Consider the following 21,519-nt stretch of genomic DNA (forward strand, 5'->3'; position numbering starts at 1 on the left):
GAAGACCATAATTATCCAAAATTTAAGTTTTAATTATATTAGTGTTTATGACATCATGCATGATGTCACTCATTTCAACTTTTCTTTTTTTTCTTCTTTTTTTTTTATTTATATTTCCCTAGTTCTTTAATTTAATTTTCGATTCTGAAATTTTCTTTTCTCTAATTTTATTTGACAGTTAGGTCAGGAGTCAGCTCTCGGGGTCAATTGACCAAATTGCCCCTCGCCTGTTTGACCCGATTTGCAAATAATTCAATATTTCTTTCGGCTCCCTGATCTAATTATTTGATTAGATTAACAATTATTTTTCGTGGTTTTCTCTTTTCCACTGTGTTCGTAATAATCCTAAGGACCACAGCGTCACATTTTACGGTTCGAAATTTGAGTTTAAATCGACTTCGCAATCCTTCCCGAGAAGGTCACCCTTCGCTGTGACTCTCAGCTCATTTAACTTCTTATGTTCTGTTTTTCTTATTTATACTTAACTAATTGGCAATTACTAATTATTTGTGTTCAGGGCTTATCTAGTTGTCTTAAGTGTGGTTCTAATCCTCTTAATTATCCGGACCGACACCGGTCACCAGAATAGTGAAATATACCAGGCTATGCAAATAGGGGTGTTACATCCAACATCCTTGCAAGCATACTTGATCGCAATAGGTTGACAGGACCTAATCTCTCTGATTGGCTAAGAAATTTGAAACTTGTCCTGAACCTTGAACATATAGGATACGTTCTAGACTCAAATGTTCCTGGTCCCTTACCTCCAGAGGCCACTCAAGAGGAACATGAAACTTTGGACAAGTGGAAGGAGCATGATATGAGAGCCAAGTATTACATGCTTGCTTCTATGAGTAATGAGTTACAGAAGCAGCATGACAACATGCAGAGTGTGAGTGAAATCCTCCTTCACCTACAAGAGTTGTATGGTGAACATAGTAGGAATGCCAGGTATGAGATATCTAGGCAGCTATTTCGTATGAGGATGTCTGAGGGACAGAATGTTGGGGATCATGTCCACAAGATGATTCGGCTGATTGAGCAGCTGGAACATCTTGACTTTAACATGGATTTCCAATTGCAGACGGATTTGATCCTTCAGTCCCTACTTGAGTCATTTGGGAATTTTGTGATAAATTTTCATATGACTAAATAGGAATGCACCTTGGTTGGTTTACTCAACATGCTGGTTATTGCTCAAAAGAATATGCCGGGCAATAAAGGAAAAGAGGTAGCTTTGATTACATCTTCTTCTGCTGGAAAGTCCAACAAGAAGAAGGGCAATAAGAAAAAGAAACCTCAAATTCCTGGTCCTTCCAAGAAGATAGCTAAACAGAAAGGGAAGACTAAAGCTGATGGAGGCAAAGGAAAGTATTTCCACTGCCAGCAGGATGGGCACTGGAAAAGGAACTGCCTAGGGTATCTTGCTTCACTGAAGGATAAGAAGGATACACCTTCGGAAGGTATGTCCATATCTTGTTATTTAGATTCTGATGATACTCATATTTCATCTACAGCTTGGGTTTTAGATACTGGTGCCAGTTTTCACATTACTTATGATATGCAGGAACTAGCAAATAGTAGCAGCTTGCGTTCTCGAGATGTTAGACTCCGGATTGGTGATGGCTCAACTGTTGAAGCTTTAGCCATAGGATCTAAATCTTTTTATATGTCTGGACATGTTATGTGTTTGAATAATATTTTATATGTACCTGATGCTTTTAAGAACATCATTTCTATATATAGTTTGACTAGAGATGGTTATGAATTTCAGTTCACAGATGATGTTTGCAATATTTATTTTGGAAATAAATATGTTGGCTCAGGTTATACGCATGATGGTCTTTATTATTTGGATAATAATGACAAACACAAATTGAATGTAAGTAATATAAATGAATGCAATGCCATGGTGAAAATCAACTCAAGTACAAAGTATATTTGGCACTTAAGATTAGGTCATGTTGCAGAAGATAGGATTGCAAAACTAGAAAAAATGGGGATTCTATCCTCATTGGGTTCTGAACCTACTCCAACTTGTGAATCTTGCCTTCAAGGCAAAATGACCCTATCACCCTTTGTTGGACAAGGGCTAAGAACTGAAAATATTTTGGAGCTAATACATAGTGATGTATGTGGCCCATTTAGAGAAATGGCTAAAGGTGATTTTCATTATTTTATTACCTTTACTGATGATAAATCAAGGTTTGGGTATTTGTATTTGATGAAATACAAACATGAATCCTTTGAAAAGTTTAAAGAATTCAAATCTGAAGTAGAAAATCAAACAGAAAAAAGTATTAAAGCTTTTCGATCAGATCGTGGAGGTGAACACTTGAAAGAGGATGGCATTGTTTCCCAGCTGACTCCTCCAGGAATACCACAACTGAATGGTGTATCTGAAAGGAGAAATCGTACCATATTGGATATGGTACGTAGTATGATGAGCTACAATGATATGCCAATCTCCTTTTGGGGATTTGCATTAGAATCAGCTTTGCATATTCTGAATATGATTCCATCAAAATCAGTATCTTCCACACCTTATGAGATATGGCATGGAAGAAAACCAAGTCTTAAGCATGTTAAGATTTGGGGTTGTCTAGCTTATATCAAAAAGATGAACACTGATAAATTGGAAACCAGATTAGAAAAGGGTCGATTTATTGGATATCCAAAAGAGAGTTTTGGATATTATTTTTATTTGTCTACATCACAAAAGGTTATGGTAAGTAGAGATGCCACATTTCTTGAACAACAGTTTGTTCAAGAAGGAGGCAAAGGAAGACAAATAGAGTTAGAGTTGGAGAATTCTGACTAACCAATAGATCAAATGGATATGGATCCGTCTAGTCAACCTATACCTATTGATGAAACATTTACAGCTATTCCTCACAGATCAACCAGGATATCTCACCCACCAGTGAGATATGGTTTTCTTCATGAAGAAGAACAAGAGTTGTATACTCATGAAGAAGTAGATCATGGAGATGATCCACTTACCTATGAAGAAGCTATATCATATATGAACTCTTCAAAATGGATTGATGCTATGAAATCCGAGATTGATTTCATGTATAAGAATCAAGTTTGGGATCTTGTTGACCCACCTGAAGGTATTGTACCTATAGGGAACAAATGGGTTTTCAGGAAGAAAACTGGTTCTGATGGAAAGGTAGAGACCTATAAAGCAAGGCTAGTAGCGAAAGGGTTTAGCCAAAGGCAAGGAATCGACTATGAGGAGACTTTCTCGCCTGTTGCCATGCTTAAATCAATTAGGATTCTATTAGCAATAGCTACATACTATGATTATGAGATTTGACAGATGGATGCCAAAACAGCTTTTCTCAATGGATACATTGAAGAAAACATGTAACACCCTAGGCAAATCCCACATTGACAAAACACGGGAGAGATGTTGGGTTCATAAGTTGACAGTTCGTAACCCCTATTGACGCGTTTTAAAACCGTGAGGGCTTCAGCCCAGAGCGGACAATATCACTAGTGGGCCGGGCCATTACATTTGTGGTATCAGAGCAGCTCCGCGTGCAACCTTGAACAATGGTGGGGCAAACCTCAGCGAGGACGCTGAGTCCCGTAAGGGGGGTGGATTGTAACACCCTAGGCAAATCCCACATCGACAAAACACAGGAGAGATGCTGGGTTCATAAGTTGACAGTTCGTAACCCCTATTGACGCGTTTTAAAACCGTGAGGGCTTCGGCCCAGAGTGGACAATATCACTAGTGGGCCGGGCCATTACATTTGTGGTATCAGAGCAGCTCCGCGTGCAACCTTGAACGATGGTGGGGCAAACCTCGGAGGCGCGAGTCCCATAAGGGGGATGGATTGTAACACCCTAGGCAAATCCCACATCGACAAAACACGGGAGAGATGCTGGGTTCATAAGTTGACAGTTCGTAACCCCTATTGACGCGTTTTAAAACCGTGAGGGCTTCGGCCCAGAGCGGACAATATCACTAGTGGGTCGGGCCATTACATTTGTGGTATCAGAGCGGCTCCGCGTGCAACCTTGAACGATGGTGGGGCAAACCTCAGCGAGGACGCTGAGTCCCATAAGGGGGGTGGATTGTAACACCCTAGGCAAATCCCACATCGACAAACACGGGAGAGATGCTGGGTTCATAAGTTGACAGTTCGTAACCCCTATTGACGCGTTTTAAAACCATGAGGGCTTCGGCCCAGAGCGGACAATATCACTAGTGGGCCGGGCCATTACATTATTTGTCTCTTGGGAGGTTTCATTCACAAAAGCGCGCTGACCAGGTGAGGAAGGCTCCCACATATATGGCCCAAATCTTTTCTTCCCATTTCCGATGTGGGACACGAAGTTTCCACCCCAGTGCGTAGCTAGTTGAACAAGCACGTCCCAACCCCATCCCTGGGTCGTGACAAGCCCACCAGCTTCCGCCTGGTGCGTCCTCGCACTACACACCGTACTAGAGGGAGTCCAGCTCTGATACCAAATATGTAATGGCCCGGCTCACTAGTGATATTGTCCGCTCTGGGCCGAAGCCCTCACGGTTTTAAAACGCGTCAATAGGGGTTACGAACTGTCAACTTATGAACCCAGCATCTCTCCCGTGTTTTGTCGATGTGGGATTTGCCTAGGGTGTTACAAAACATTTTCATGGAACAGCCTAGGGGTTTGGAATCCCAAAATGGTTCCAAAGTATGCAAGCTGAAGTGATCATTTATGGGTTGAAACAAGCTTCGAGGAATTGGAATATTCATTTTGATGAAGCCATTAAGTCATTTGGTTTTATAAAAAATGAGGATGAACCATGTGTATATAAGAAGGTTAGTGATAGTGCTGTCACTTTCCTTATCTTTTATGTGGATGACATTTTGTTAATGGGTAATGACACAGGTTTGTTGACAACTGTAAAGGTATGGTTGTGAAATACATTCTCCATAAATGACTTAGGGGAGGCAACCTATATTCTTGGGATTCACATTTATAGAGATAGAGTGAAAAGAATAATTGGTTTATCCGAAAGTCTATACTTGGAAAAGGTGTTAAAGAGGTTTAACATGCTTGATTCCAAGAGAGGATTATTACCAGTGAGACATGGTATCCACATTTCTAAAGAGATGTCTCCAAAGACACCTGAAAAAAGAGATGTATGCAATGTTGTGTACTAGGTTAGATATAACATATGCTGTTAGTTTGACTAGCAGGTATCAATCCAATCCAGGTTTGAAACACTAGATAGCTATCAAGAATATCCTTAAGTACTTGAGAAGAACTAAGGATTTATTCTTGATATATGGAGGTGGTGACTTGCAATTGGATGGTTATACTGATTCTGATTTCCAATCAGATATTGATGATAGAAAGTCTACCTCTGGGTATGTGTTCATTTGTAATGGAGGTGTAGTCAGTTGGAAGAGTTCCAAACAGAGTACGACTGCAGATTCCACTACCGAGACTGAGTATATTGCTACAAAGGAAGCTGTTTGGATAAAAAAGTTCGTGACAGAACTTGCAGTAGTTTCTTCCATTGAGTCAGTAGTTCCACTTTACTATGACAACAATGGAGCAGTCATACAGCTAAGGAACCCCGGTCTCACTAGAAATCTAAACACATAGAAAGGCGCTACCACATTATCAGAAAGATAGTTGGGCAAGGCAATGTAGCCATGCAGAAAATAGCATCAGATGAAAATCCAGCTGATTCATTCACTAAGCCTATGTCACAAACTCAGCTAGACTGACATCTTGAGAAGATGGGTCTAAGATATTACAATGAATGGCTCTAGTACTAGTGGGAGATTGTTAGTAGTATGCCCTAGAGCATATCATTTAGTATGTATCTTGTACATATTTTATTAATAAAAGGCATTTTCACTTTTTCATTTACATAATATATTTATGTATAATAGAAAAGGTCCATTGATATTTGGTTAGAAATTCTATTCTTAAGTCAAAGTATCATAAATTAGTTCACAATTAAGGATACTTCACACAGGACATGACTTATCCAGAAAGATTGTATTATGTTTGTTCCCAATGTATTTATATGAGGTATAAATAAGATTGAATGGTGAGTCTCATGCCATATAACAAACATGATAGGCACTTATGCATGATAAGTTGGCTGAACCAGTGACATTTATGACAAGCACATGGAGTTTACTTTTGCCAATGCATTGTCATAAATCATATCAGTGCATATAATCTTTAGACCTGAGATAGCACAGTTATCTTGTATATAGGTGGTTTGAGTTTGATACTGCTTTCATACTTATACTATGTATGGGTATATGGACATGTGTTGGCTCCTACTAGTTATATATGGAGGTAGGTGTAGATCAAGATGGAATCTATTACCCTAAGTAAATAGGAATAAAATCCTATGTTCATTTAATTGTTCTTGATGTTTCAAGTTCCTGGCCAGGACATATAGATTTAAGTAGAAAAGAGTTTCTGATGAAAAAATCTTTATAATCAAGAACTGGAATTAAAAGAGAACATAATATTCATAGCAAATAGAGTTTGGCATAAACCATGACTCCAGGTCGAATTGAGATTTTGTAGCAGAGAGATTCTAGTGCACAGTAACATATGATTATAGGTTCATTTAAGGTAAACCTTATTACTAATTGGGTGGCTATGGCATGCTATGCTAGGTGTTAACCATATTCTAATAATTATTATTAGCCACATAATTTTGCTTTAACAATTTCTTAATTTCCTAAAAATAAGGAAAATTTTAATATTTATGTCTAAAGGAATACTAATTTTTATTGCCTCTAATATATTAATAATTAGCCTTTGATTAAGTTGAAGAACAAATCTTTTCCGTTTGGTTAAATTTTTTGATATTGCCAAGAAAATAAAATGTTAGCTGGCTGGCATTAGTAAGAAGTAAAGTGGCAACGATTATTTAATTATTATATAAAATTAAAAATTATATATTTATTCAATTTGATTTGATTAATCATAATTTTTTTATTTATAAAAATGATAATGAAATTAAAAATAATAAATCGATTCAAAAAGTTTAAGATTTGGCAAATCTCAGTGTAATTGCCATATCTCCAAAGGATCATCACCTCTTTCACCTGTTATATATATATATATATATATATTTGTAATTAAGAAATATATACAATCTAATATTATCTTTTAATTTTTTATATGTTTTTAATAATATATAATTGTAATTATATTAAATCACTTTATAATTCTTTATTATAATATATTTAATTTTTAATTATATATATACACCTTATAATTAAAGATTACGTAATTAAAAAAAAATTAAAAGGCATGACATATTGTACATTAACAATCAGCTTTAAAGCATGAATGATAATTTAATTATGACATTTCATTTTTTCTAAAAAAAAGTATGATTTTTATGAGAACAATTACATATAATTTCAAGAATCAAATTGAAATTGAAATATAAGAATGAAATTGAACATCAAGACATCGAACAAAATTTTTTTAAAATAGCTAAAATTAATAATTTTCGACCTGGAATATAAGTCCAATTAATAAAGCAACTATTATTTAGCCAGTTTTTAATTTAGACAGCCTACTATCAAAATAATAATTCCATTACTGAAAAAAAAAAAAACTACATTGGTATCCAAATACGTACACATAATATATATAAATTGTGCTAAATCCAAAATCTCCACAAAATATTAACATGATAAATAAATAATAGTGAATTTCGTCTCCCAACACAATACATCTAAATGTGATAATCATGTGTCATTGAGTTCTTATCCCCCAGCAAACAGAAACCTTATGCCTAACCACTATATAATGACAATATGTTAGCCTACCAAATCAGTACCATATACATTCTTTATTGTGACATCGAAACCATGGCTTTCAAGGGGAAGTTGGAGACTGTGTTAGATCTCAAGTCAAGTCCTGAAAAATTCTTGACTCTCTGGAAGAAGCAAGCCTACGAGGTTCCTAACCTTACTCCTACCAATATTCAAGGAGTTCATGTCCTTGAAGGTGATTGGGTCCCTCCTGGCTCTATCAAGGTCTGGAACTACACTATAGGTACAGCAACAACAATAAATCTTTATTAGTATTTTTTTTTCATCAGTTGAGTTTCTGTTGGAACTTGAAATTTTATATTTTTAAAAATAATTATTCTAATATTTGTTAAAAAAAAAAAACTCATAAAATTTAGATTTTAATCACTTAAAATGCTGTTTTGGATAATTTTAGGTAAATTTCTTGCATTTTTAAGCTCTTTATGCTGTAATAAAACCATTGCACAGATGGAAAAGCTGAGGTCTTTCAGGAGAAGATTGAATTGGATGAGGAGAAGAATATAGTAACTCTTATTGGTCTGGAAGGTGATGTGTTCAAGATTTATAAGGTGTATACTGCCATATGGGAACTCACACCCAAGGACCAGGGGAGCTTGGCAAAATTGACTCTTGAATATGAGAAGCTGAATGAGAATGTTCCTGTTCCGCATAATTACATGGATTTTGTGATTAGCATAACTAAGGATATTGATGAAGGAATCTCCAAATGAAAGGATATATGCAGGAACAGTTTAATCCTTTCAAATTAAATAAGTTTGGATCTTCATGTATTATATATGTATGAGTTGCGTAACATTAGATTGTGTGAGAGTTGTCAGGGTTTGAAATATTGTTATATAAATAAAGGGTGAAGCTCTCTAGCTTGCTTCTTGGGTTTTCTTTAGTATCTTCTTATTCATTGAAATGTTCTCTGACTAATTGAATTTTTATTTGAATATATTAGCATTAAAATTTTAAAATATTAAATAATAAGACCTTTATCAATTTATAAATTAAAAAAAAATGTTAATTTACAAATATGTAATGGGAGATGTTCTCTTCACTATACACCAAGCAGTTGAGAATGATGATGCTTTTTAATTTTTCTTAATGCATTCATTTTTTCATAAAAACAAATTTTGTAATAGTAGAAAGGAAAAAATTAAAAGTAGTAAGGAGGAAAAACCTTATCAAAGGCAAATAGAATTCGGTACAAATAAAAAAAAATGATTTAATTGATTTAATTTAAAAAATTATTCTATTTAATTCAATTTTTTGAGAAAGAATAAATAGGAATGAATTGAATAGTTTATTTTTTAATTAATTAATTGTTTTAGGTTTACAATTAGAGTTAAAAATAACTAAAATTAGGTATGAAATGATTCCAAAATAAGCTTGAAACTAATATATTGAAATAAACAAAACTAATTGAACCGATTCAAATCAATTGAAATTAAATCGATTCATTTGATTTCATTTTTTTCCCTAATTTAGTTTGATTTGATTTGATTTATTATAAATATCGATTTTTAATTTTCTAAATCAAATCAATCTAAACCGATCAATGCTTACCTTAGCTTATATTAATGTTTAATTCCTTTAAATCATAAGATTTCAAAAAGTTAAAGAATCCTTATAATTAGGAACTTTTAATTTTAACAATTCAGATTTTACGTAAATTTTTTACACTTTTATCATGTGGTAATATTCTAGTCAAATATTCTTTTTTTTTTTTAATTATTAGATAAACATGATTAAAAATAATAACAATTCCTTATCAGCTATTACAATCAAATTGTGAAAAAAAAAATAAAATAAAATAAAAGAGCATAGCTAGGCAAAAAAAAAACGCTTCGTTTCATGCAAAGAGGAAAAGGAAATTAAAATTCCTACCTTTAAATCTAGTTTTCCTTCACTTTCTCTCTTTCCAAACACACATTTGTTTCTTGTACAATAAAACACTAAATTGAATGTGAAATTTATTGACTTGTGCCCCAACAAAGATTTGGCAAATCTTAGTATAATTGACACATGTCCAAAGCATCATCACATCTTTCACGTGTTATTGCTAATTTTTAAAAAATATATTTTTTGTGTGCAATAAGTGCATTATGTAACACAGTCTCATGCAATTTGCTTAAACTTTCAACTATAAATGAACCCAAGAAGTCTGTAATAATAAGTATATATAATTATTGAATACGTACACCTAATACTAGAGCTATGCATGGTTCTCGGGGTTCGTATCAAATAGAAGAATCATATCGAACCGAAGAATTGTATCGGACTGACAAGAATCACATCAAACTGAAATTATTTTGATACTTTGATTTGGTTTTAGTTTTTCACTAAGAACCAAATCAATAACCGAATTTATACATATTTTTATTTATGTTTTATTAGATTTATTATAAACTTTAATACAATTATATACATTTATATATGTATTTTTAATTATGAAATAAATGCAACTTTATATTATATTTCATTTGTCTATTTTCTATAATAATTTTAGTAATAAATACACTAAATTCCCTTATAATTTTTAATTATAAATGTACTTTTTGTACTATATATATATATATATTAATTTATAATTATATTTGTATCTTATAATTAAATATTATATAATTAATAAATAGTTAAAAAGTATTTTGTACAATTATATTATATAATATACTTAAATTTAAATTATATATGCATTTTATAGTTAAAAATTATATAATTTAGGAATAGTTAAAAGATATATTGACATAGCATGCAGCATAGAAAATGATCAACACACTATTAAACCCTTGAAAGCAAACAAAATCTAATCCAAGATCTTAAAATAAACACAAGATTCAATCCAAAGTCTAGGATAAAATAAAGCAAATGTGACGTCCCTCACCCGTCTACAGTGTAGTCGAGCGAGGAGTGCCACATTTGGTGCCAGAGCACCTTATCTTGTCTTATCTTATTCATTGTAAATTTTTAATATCATTTAAAAACAGGTATTCCATATGTGGATTTTTTTTATAACAATTTATTTCTGTGAATACCTGGGCAGAGCCTCCTCTGTTTAATTGGCATCTGATGGGTTCCACTAGTTACCTGTTAACAACAATTTCATATCTCTACAAGTCATATCATGTCATTTCTGTTCATACAATTTCAAGTTCATTTATTCATTTAGAAATTCATATGCAAAAATTCATAACTTTATTTACAATCCAAAATATGTAATTACAATTTTTATTAACATCACAAACTAGTAATTACATCATGATTATACACAATGAAGCAAAATACTAGTCTATACATGGGCCCTATCAAAATACAAAAGACTGGTGACGTGACTCTGGACTGTATGCAGATCTGGTCAACTGCAGTCAGAACACTACTGTGGTGGTTGCTGATCTCCAGTACTTACGCGATGGAAAATCTAACGAGCTAAGCAATTTTCTTAGTGGTGCATAATCTTAAAGCAGAATAACTAAATGATTTAAAATGGCAATAATATGTGTAATTTCATAATTCTAGGTTAATTGCATATTTTATAGCACTTTGGAATCAATATATTTATCAGGATCTTATTTATGCATATGTTTCATTTTCAGTCTCCTTAAACTCATATCAGTAATCTGTCATCAATTCTAAGACATTTATAAATTTCCCGTACTTTGAGAATAAATTAATTATCAGTATTTTTTCTGTTCATTTCTTATACAGTTTAAGTCATTTATGACTTCTCTGTATTTTGAAAATACATTAATTATCAGTATCTTTTCTGGGTATTAATTTCATTCTCTGACTTCTTAGACTCATATTAGAGTCTTTGGAATCGTATCAGTGTATTTTATGTCATATCGGTGTATTTCATGTCATATTTGTATATTTGTGCCCAAGTAACCTATAACAAACTATAATGCTGGATACACGGGAATATACAGGTTACACAGTCATATATCTACCCTGTATATATCTGTTAGGGACGAGGCCAGCTATCAGGCATGAGGCCTGCTGTCAAGCACGATGCTAGCTGTCAGGCACGAGGCCAGCTGTCAGCTTGTAAAGCCAGAAATAAGGTTAGGCACAATGGCTAATGAGTAGGCATATAACCTGTAGAACAATCATATCAGACATATATTATAAGTACATGATTTGCTCTGTAAGCAGTACTGCTATCTGTGAACCCTAATTGGTATATCAATCGATCCAACTATATAAATATAAGCCTAGGTTTACTATGGGCAATTTAATACTATTAAGCACTCATAGTTTTATTATTTCATGCTATGTACTATTAAGGGTTCATAACATATTGTGCTTAAGGGTTCATTATAATGGGGACATATGTCCCAAGCACTTATTCGTATAACTTATGTATTTATCACTCTCATTATTTTATATCATGTACTATACATATTTATAGTATTTTTATTTCATATATAACTCCACCTAAGTAGTTTGCGCTTAGCCGGTCCCAAGCCCGGATAAAGGAGGAGGGTTGCGGTAGGTGACAACCAGCGTAAAAATTTCATCACACCCTATGATATGGATTCAAATGATATAAACGTTGGGGCGTCCTCTACTAACGATGCGCTACATCGAAGCCCAGGTGTAGTGATAAATATGCAAGGGTGTAGGGCGTTCACCGAAAGCAACACGCCATACCAGCGCCCGGGTGTGGTGTTAAGTGAGTAAGGGTTCCCACATCATGGATGGGTGTGGGTAAAGAAGTTAGTCCATAGGACAGATAGTAGAACAAATAGTGGAACAGAACACAAGATAAACATAGAAAACAATAGAAGATATCATAAAAGGAGACCAATTAGGAAGGAGCAGGATAGGAGGAGGATCAGGGTTGGTACTTGGAATGTTGGATCACTTACAGGAAAATTAATGGAGCTTGTGGATACCTTAGAAAGGAGAAGGGTGAATATTGCTTGCATTCAGGAGACTAAATGGGTAGGAGAGAAAAGTAAGGAAGTGGGTAATTCAGGGTACAAACTGTGATTTATCGGAAAGGAGAGAAACAAGAACGGAGTGGGTATAATCATAGACAGGACATTGAAAGACGCAGTAGTAGCTGTGAAAAGAGTAGGAGATAGAATTATACTAGTAAAGCTAGTACTAGAAGGAGAAACAATAAATATAGTTAGTGCTTATGCCCCACAAATAGGACTAGACAATAAGAGTAAACAAAGGTTTTGGGAAGATATGGATGATTTAATGCAAAGCATACCAAATGAAGAGAATGTTTTCATTGGTGGAGATTTGAATGGACATGTAGGAAGTGATAAACAAGGTTATGAGAATGTTCATGGAGGTTTTGGTTTTGGCAGTCGAAATGAGGAGGGAAAAAGCATAATGGATTTTGCTATGGCATACGACCTAATACTAGCAAATACCTACTTTATAAAAAGAGAGTCACATTTAGTGACTTTCAAAAGTGGGCAACATAGAAGCCAAATCGAGTTCCTCTTAACCAGGAAGACAAATAGACTCTATGCAAGGATTGCAAGGTCATTCCAGGAGAGGCTTTAACAAGTCAACATCGGTTGGTGGTATTGGATGTCAAGTTTAGGAACAATTCAAGTAAGGTCAGAAGAAATAGTGTAGCTCGAACAAAGTGGTGGGAGTTCAAAGGAGTAAAGCAAGTGAAGTTCAAAAATGAGCTTCTCGAGTCCGAAGTATGGAAGCTGGATATGGAGGCTAATGATATGTGGATACAGATGGCATCAAAGATTAGAGAAGTAGCTAGAAAAGTACTTGGAGAGTCTAAAGGATATGGACCACCCTCAAAAGAGAGATGGTTATGGAATGAGGAAGTACAAAAGGCAGTGAAGAGAAAAAGGGAATGGTATAAGAAATTACCTAAATGTGATAATAATGAGGCATATGAACAGTACAAGATAGCAAAGAAAGAGGCAAAAAAGCCAGTTAGTCAAGCAAGAGCACAGGCCTTTGAAAAGTTATATAAGAAACTTGGAACTAAAGAAGGGGAGAAAGGTATTTATAGATTAGCAAGGAGGAGAGAAAGGAAATGTCAAGATCTCAATCAAGTTAGGTGCATTAAGGATAAAGAAGGAAAAGTGTTGGTGAAAGATGAGGACATTAAAGAAAGATGAAGAAATTATTTTAAGGATCTCTTTAATAATAGTCAAAATGGTAATAGCGTGAATATAGATTATAGAACAATAGAAAAGAATGTGAATTATACTAGAAGGATTCGATCTTTAGAAGTAAATGAAGCACTTAAGAGAATGAAAGTGAGTAAAGCCTGTGGACCCGATGAAATACTAATTGAAGTGTGGAAGTATTTGGGAGATATGGGAGTGACATGGTTAACTAAATTATTTAATAAGATTCTAAACTCAAAGAAAATGCCTGATGAATGGAGGAAGAGTATTTTAGTACCTATTTTTAAAAATAAGGGAGACATACAGAGTTGCTCAAACTATAGGGGAATTAAACTCATGAGCCATACTATGAAGTTGTGGGAGAGAGTTATGGAGCATCGACTACGTCATGATACTTCTTTCTCTCTCAATCAATTTTGTTTCATGCCCGGTCGTTCAACTATGGAAGCAATCTTTCTCATTAGAAGCTTGATGGAGAAATATAGAGATGTGAAGAAAGATCTACACATGGTTTTTATTGATTTGGAGAAGGCTTATGATAGTGTTCCAAGAGAGGTCTTATGGAATGTGTTAGAACAAAAGAGGGTATCTATTAGGTACATACAAGTATTGAAAGATATGTATGAAGGAGCAACTACTATTATGCGCACAGTGGGAGGGGACACAAGAGATTTTCCGATCTCAATTGGATTACACCAAGGATCAGCCATAAGCCCTTACCTTTTTACATTAGTTTTAGATGAACTGACGAAATATATACAAGAGAGCATTCCTTGGTGCATGATGTTTGCGGATGATATTATTCTGATAGATGAGACACGAGAAGGAGTTAATAGAAAGCTAGAACTTTGGATAAGTACTTTAGAGTCAAAGGGTTTTAAGTTAAGTAGAACGAAGATAGAATACATGCATTGCAAGTTCAGTGAAGGCCAAACTTGTGATAGGGAAGGAGTTAGTTTGAATGGAGTGGTACTGTTCCAAAGTAATCACTTTAAATATCTAGGCTCAGTCCTTCAAGTAGATGGAGGATGTGAGGAGGATGTTAGTCATAGGATTAAAGCCGGATGGTTGAAGTGGAGACGTGCCACGGGAGTTTTATGTGATCATAAGATTCCCAATAAATTGAAAGGAAAATTTTACCGTACAGCCATACGACCGGCTATATTATATGGTAGTGAGTGTTGGGCACTGAAAGAGTCGTATGCATCTAAGATAAGAGTTGCAGAGATGAGAATGTTAAGGTGGATGAGTGGCCATACTAGACTAGATAAAGTCCGTAATGAGAGTATTAGAGAAAAGGTAGGAGTGGTGCCAATTGAAGATAAGTTGAGAGAAGGGAGATTGAGGTGGTTTGGTCATGTGAAGCGTAGACATACGGAGGCTCCAATTAGACAAGTAGAGCACATTAGGTTAGAGGATAGAAAGAAAAAAAGGGGTAGACCTAAATTGACTTGGAGGAGAGTAGTACAACATGACCTAGAAGCATTACACATTTCTGAGGATTTAACCCAAAATCGTTCAAAGTGGAAAAAGCGAATCCATATAGCCGACCCCAAATTTTTGGGATAAAGGCTTAGTTGAGTTGAGTTGTTATTTCATATATGATGGAAACATAGGTTCCAAGTGTATTTTCTTACTATTTATGTGTTTAGCAAACCATTTAGGTAAATTTACATTTTATGTATCAATTGATTTTATATCACCTTGTAGTGGGAAAGTAGATCCCACATACCTATTTCATGTAATTTAGCATGTAGTGACTTATTAGGGATAAGTCCTTACTAAAAACAATTTAATTCAAGAACCTTTCTTTAGATTCAGTTTCACTATTTTGACTTTACATATCAAATTGAGTAATTATACATTATTACTTTTTTCTTTGAAATGTACATATCACTTTATAGTGGGAAAATAGGTCACACATACCCCTTTCATGTGGTTTAGTGTTTAATGGCTTGTTAGGGTTAAATTCCTACCATAAGATAATTCATCTCATGGACTTTTCTTTGGTTTTAGTTTTTGTGTCTTACCTTTTCCTATCCATATGACTAGTTTGTAGCCACTGTTTGGCCACACTTCCTTCATGGAAGTTGTTCCTCTATGTCCTATCTTTATTTTCCCTTTTGAATCATGTCGATTTGATTTTTAGAACTCAAGTTATGGTCAGAAAACCATAACCGACTCATTTCCAGATTCTGGTTCCATAACTGGGCAGCTTTTGGACTTAGAGTTTACCTAATTAATGGAACATGTTGTAGTCATTTTTAGGCATAGTGATCTTCATAGAAATTGTTGTCTTATGTCTTATGATCATTGAGAAATTTGGATCACAATTTTTCAAGTTTTGTGGAATTATTTATGACCAATTAACTAGGCTGGACTCCTATACCCCATGTCAATAGGTGTTCAGTTCAGGTCAGTGAATTCAGGTCACTTTTTGAGGTTCTTACAGGTATAATTTGAAGAAGGTCTCTAAAATAAAGTTGTAGCCCTATCTCTCAGGTTTTTGGAAAGGTATGACTCATCCCAATTGTATTTTTCTAGTGGAAGTTATGACTAAAAGACTGTTCTGGAGTCAAGTGAAGTTTGGTCAGATTCCAAGTTTTGCTGCAGTGAATTTTTCTAACTATTTGACCTAGTTCTTTTAATTTTTGGGTTTTGGTCAAAATACAAATTTTGTAGGTCTATATCTTGTGGATATTTTGCCACTGGTTTCAGTACATTTGAGTTCGTGTAGACTTAGTTATGGCCATTTTGCCAAAACTGGTCGGGTGAGTTTATGTCCAGCAATTTCTGGACAACCTAATTCAGGGCAGTTTGTAACCAAAATTGGGCTAGCAATTTGGTTTGGTTTTTGACATTTCTGGGTTCAGTGGTCCTCATGAATATTGTAGCCCTATATCTAAGCTTTCCAATGATACCAAATTTAATTCAGGTCATTTGGACCAGTATAGAGAGAGTTATGACAAAATGAATATGTACTGTTCATTTGGTCATTTTCTGGGTTTTGTGCAGGGTCATCCGGATTTGGGCAGTATTTAGGTCAAGTTTTGGACAAAATTTGGGCATGGTTTCTTTATAGAAAATGGGCTATTTTGGGTCTAGTTTCACCTCCAACTGACCTCATACCAATTGGAGTCACATATTTTCATTTATGGTTCAAAACTCATGCTAGGCTCATTGAGTCCCAAAACCTGCAGAAAACTAGCACTCCCAATTTTAATTTCCTCCATCTTCCTTACTTCAATTGGCATGCATAGCACTTCTATAAGCAACAATCTCAACTCAACCAAGTCAATTTCAAGCATTTACATAAATTCCCCACATCATATACATAAACCCTAATTCCAATCACCCAATTTACACAAACTCAACTCTTTTACACTTCTTATCATATCAACCATTCAAACATCCTTATGGAACCATTTTTCATCATTTAAAAACATCAAACCTCACAAGATTCATGGTTGCCAAAATTAGGGTTCTACAATTCCTTTTTATTTGTTTTCATTTTCATGGAATACTCACTCATCTCATCATTCTTACAAGATTTAAAGAAGAGAGGGAGTAGTATTTTTGCACTTACCTTGTGACCCAACTTGCAAACTTCAATTTCTCTTCTTCAAATGGGTATCTAAAACTTCCTTATGGAGTGGGGAAGATTTTTTGTGAAGAGAACTATGGGTTTTGATGGGTAAATGAAGAGGGAATCAAGCTTTAAGCTTGATAACAATGGTGGGGAGGGAGAGACCAAGGGAAACGGCAAGGAGAGAGAGAGAAGAGGAAGAAGAAGATGCTTGGTGGGGTTTTGTCTCTTGTGGGTGTATATATATATATATATATATATTTATGTGTACTTAATTTTTTTTTTTTAATTTCATAAGCCTTTTTTTTTTCTTTTCTTTTCTTTTCTTTCCATTTCATAAATTTTTAATTTATGTTAATTATTTTATTCTCTCAATTTTTAATTTGACATTTAGGTAAAAATTCACCTCTGGGGGGTGAAATGACCAAAATGCCCTTCGTGGTGCATATCGGGTTATTTTTATTATTTTTGTATCAATTAATAAATTCTCTAAATTTTATTTTATTTTCTCTAAATTTTCTTCAACATCTTTAATGTCATTTTTACCTAAATAAACCTTAAAATTGGGTCCCAAAATTATTTCCTATATTTATTAAATTTTTCTTTATATTTATTTCATTAATTTAGGTCTCTTCACTATAGTTTAAGCTTAGTTTCAGATATTTTGACTGTCCGAACAGATAATAGTCGCTAGAATAGTAGAATGTACGGACTACCTATGGTGAAGGCGTTACAGCAAACTATTTTATGAAAAAGAAAACTTCATTAAAATAAATCTAAAAACCATTTTTTTTACGTAATGAAAATACAATGTCTATTTGTAAAGTTCTAGATTCTAATCTTAGTAGGAATTAATTAAAGAGTTCTAATCTAAATAGAAAATATATTTAAAGACCTAAATTAAATAGAAGTAGTATTTTAGAGTTCTAAATATACTAGAAAATATAAATAAAACATATCTAAGAAAATAAAGAATTCATCTAAAACTAGAAGTTCTTGTTAAATATGGAAAATGTAAGTCTTCGGGTCTGATATGGATTTACACATTGTATCATTTGCCCACACTTTAGAGAAAATTTGACCTCAAATTTTAAAGTGTTGAAGAATAAAAAACTCCATTGGAAGATCACACCATGGCTTCTTCTTGAATGGTATCAATAAAGTTGATTTGAACAAAATTTAATTGAAAATTTTCACATTATCCTTTGCATCCATCAGAACATCTGGACAAATAAAATCAATGAAAGCAATAGGATTCAAAGGGTAACAAAAATCTTCAATTTCTATAAACTCCATGATTTGAGTTTCTTCAATCTCCACTATCTTCATGGATTATTTGTCTTCAATTCCCTTTGAAATCTCCATGATTTGTTGTTCTTCATTCCCTATGACACTTTCTTCAAACTTTTCGTTATTCATCATTGCGAAAGGAAAAAAAATCTAAGTTTCAGATTCTTCAATTTCAAATCCTTGAAGTTTAGGGTCTTCAACTTGAAGTTGTTGTTCTGATGCAGGTTTCTCCAAATCTTTAACATTTTTTATTGTCCCAATAAGATTTGCTTCCACCTCCACATTATTTGTTTCTGTTGAAGTACACAAGTCTTGAACACCACTTCTCCTATATTCATCATTAGTAACAAGTGTTCTTTTAAAATTAAAAAGAACAGAATTATAATTTACTCTGCCGTGGTTAACTCTTCTAGCTTGATTCAATTTATGGTTTCTCTTTTCAATATTATGAACTCTTAATAAACGATGAATCTCTTTCAATTTTCGCTTAATTTCTGTTATAGAATTTTGATGCTTTTCAATTGCTCTCTAAACAGCTGGTAACCCTTGATCACCATCATGAGATTGATTGCCACCATCACCACTAGTATTGGCCATCGTAATGAGAGTGAAATCCCTATTTTGATACTACTTGACGCAGCGTATAGCATCAAAAAGGAACAACACATGATCAAACCCTTGAAAGTAAACAAGATCTAATCCAAGATCTTAAAATAAACACAAGATTCAATCTAAAGTCTAGGATAAAGTAAAGCAAACTAGCTTTATGAAGAAAACTTCATTAAAATAAATTTAAAAACTTTTTTTTATATAATAAAAATACAATTAGTATTTATAAAGTTCTAAATTCTAATCTAAGTAGGAATTAATTAAAGAGTTCTAATCTAACTAGAAAACATATTTAAAGGCCTAAATTAAATAGAAGTAGTATTTTAGAGTTCTAAATATACTAGGAAATATATATTCTAAAGTTATGGATAGTAGAAGGAAATTCTTTTCACTAAATTTCTTTGAGACAAATCTATTAATAAAAAGTTTTGAAAACCGATGCATGTTAGTCCCTTTAGCACAAGGAGGATGTAGCCTAACATCTTGCCTTGGCATTCATCCTAAAACATGCTACACACACTTAATTAAGCTCATGTCAGTCATCTGCATTTCAATATTACCAATCTATCTATATCCAAAAATTTGAAAGCATCTCCAGTTCTATCATAAATCACTATCACTAGCTTTTTGAAGGCTATAATCTACTTGTATGGTGGCTTTACTCTTGGTGTTGGCTTCTGCTGTGAAAGATTTGTCATCTATATTGACTCAATAATTCTTTAGTCCTTTGCAGTTCTGTTATAATCATTGTCATGAAATCTACCAGACCCTGTGCCATATGTGGCTGTGGTTGTAGTTACTTCTTAGCTTGGGCAGCTTTTGGTCTCATGCTGTGGAATCTAAGAGCTAGTTTTAGCAACAATAATTCACCTTCCTCAACAAATAGCTTCTGAAAACAAGCACCAATTTTGCAAAGCACAGCATAAAAACTATTTCATAAGTACGATAATAAAAAATATGAAACAATAAGGTATAATGCTGGATTAGAAACAAGGAAGATTAAGCAAAGGACAAACAGGAGACCCATACTCCGCATGTTATACCATAAATCTAGAGCCTAAACTCATATATCAATTTTGTTACAATCAGATGTAGTTTGTTGTGATTGGCATTAGGTCTTGGACTGACATAAAGTTCCCAAAGCTTTTAGTTAGCCTAAACTCCTAATGAAGCCGATAAAGAGGCCCAAACCTAAGAAATCAAATGGATAGAGTCCGACCATAGATTGAACATCTCAATGGCAAGTGAACTCACTTAACTTTGAATTAAAACACTAACATACAAATGGGGAGCTCAGCTCACTCTCAACTCAGCACACAAGGCAACATGTAATAACAAATATGCAAACATGTAGCAAACCATAAATGAGGGAGCTCTACTCAACCTCTCTCTCTATACATAAATGTAGATTAAAAAAAAAAGTTCTCATAGGTTTTAGGGAGCATAGCTTAACCCTCATACAATCATCCATAAAGTGTTTTACATCCTAGAAATAAGATTGCACAAGCGTCTTTATGGAGTAATAACATAATAATATAAATGCATAGTATAATATATAAGGAATAAGATGCAAGTCTTCAATTAAAAAAAAAAAAAAATTGCTCTTCCTATCACCTAGAGAAAAATAATTGGATATGAATGAGCATTCAACTAATGAGTTTTGATATTATATATAATTATAATTTCTATAACTACTTAGAACTAATTTAGCTATAATATGGAATTCTCACCAAACAAAGATTTAGATAAAACACCCAATATTTACACAAGGAGATAACTTGGAACTATGTAAAGGAGATAACTTGGAACTATGTACACACCTACTATAGACGATAAATAAATATAAATATGAGAGTTGATCCCTAACTTAGTCACTTAGTCTATAATACATTAATACTGATTGGAAAGCATGCTACAATCAATAGTCACTCATGTCCAAATCCTTGTTGGAGAACAAGCTCATCCATGACCCATCTAATATATCCATATATAGTCTTGGATATTTTAGACATAGTTTATGCAATGTTATATTTAAATATAAAATTTTGGTGGAGTAACCTATTTGTTAATAAAACGAAATTTCAGAGACTCAATTATTCCA

The 21,519-nt window shown here is 33.7% G+C and overlaps 1 protein-coding gene across 1 annotated transcript; it reads left to right on the forward strand.

Moving 5' to 3' along the window:
- Window positions 1–7,865: 7,865 nt before the first annotated feature.
- On the forward strand, window positions 7,866–8,539 carry LOC110666537 (MLP-like protein 328). The gene is made up of 2 exons (XM_058130588.1): window positions 7,866–8,052; window positions 8,277–8,539. The coding sequence occupies exons 1-2, from the start codon at window positions 7,866–7,868 to the stop codon at window positions 8,537–8,539; spliced, it is 450 nt and encodes a 149-aa protein (XP_057986571.1).
- Window positions 8,540–21,519: the final 12,980 nt, after the last annotated feature.

Source organism: Hevea brasiliensis, chromosome 12 (assembly GCF_030052815.1).
Source record: "Hevea brasiliensis isolate MT/VB/25A 57/8 chromosome 12, ASM3005281v1, whole genome shotgun sequence".
Classification (NCBI taxonomy): Eukaryota; Viridiplantae; Streptophyta; class Magnoliopsida; order Malpighiales; family Euphorbiaceae; genus Hevea; species Hevea brasiliensis.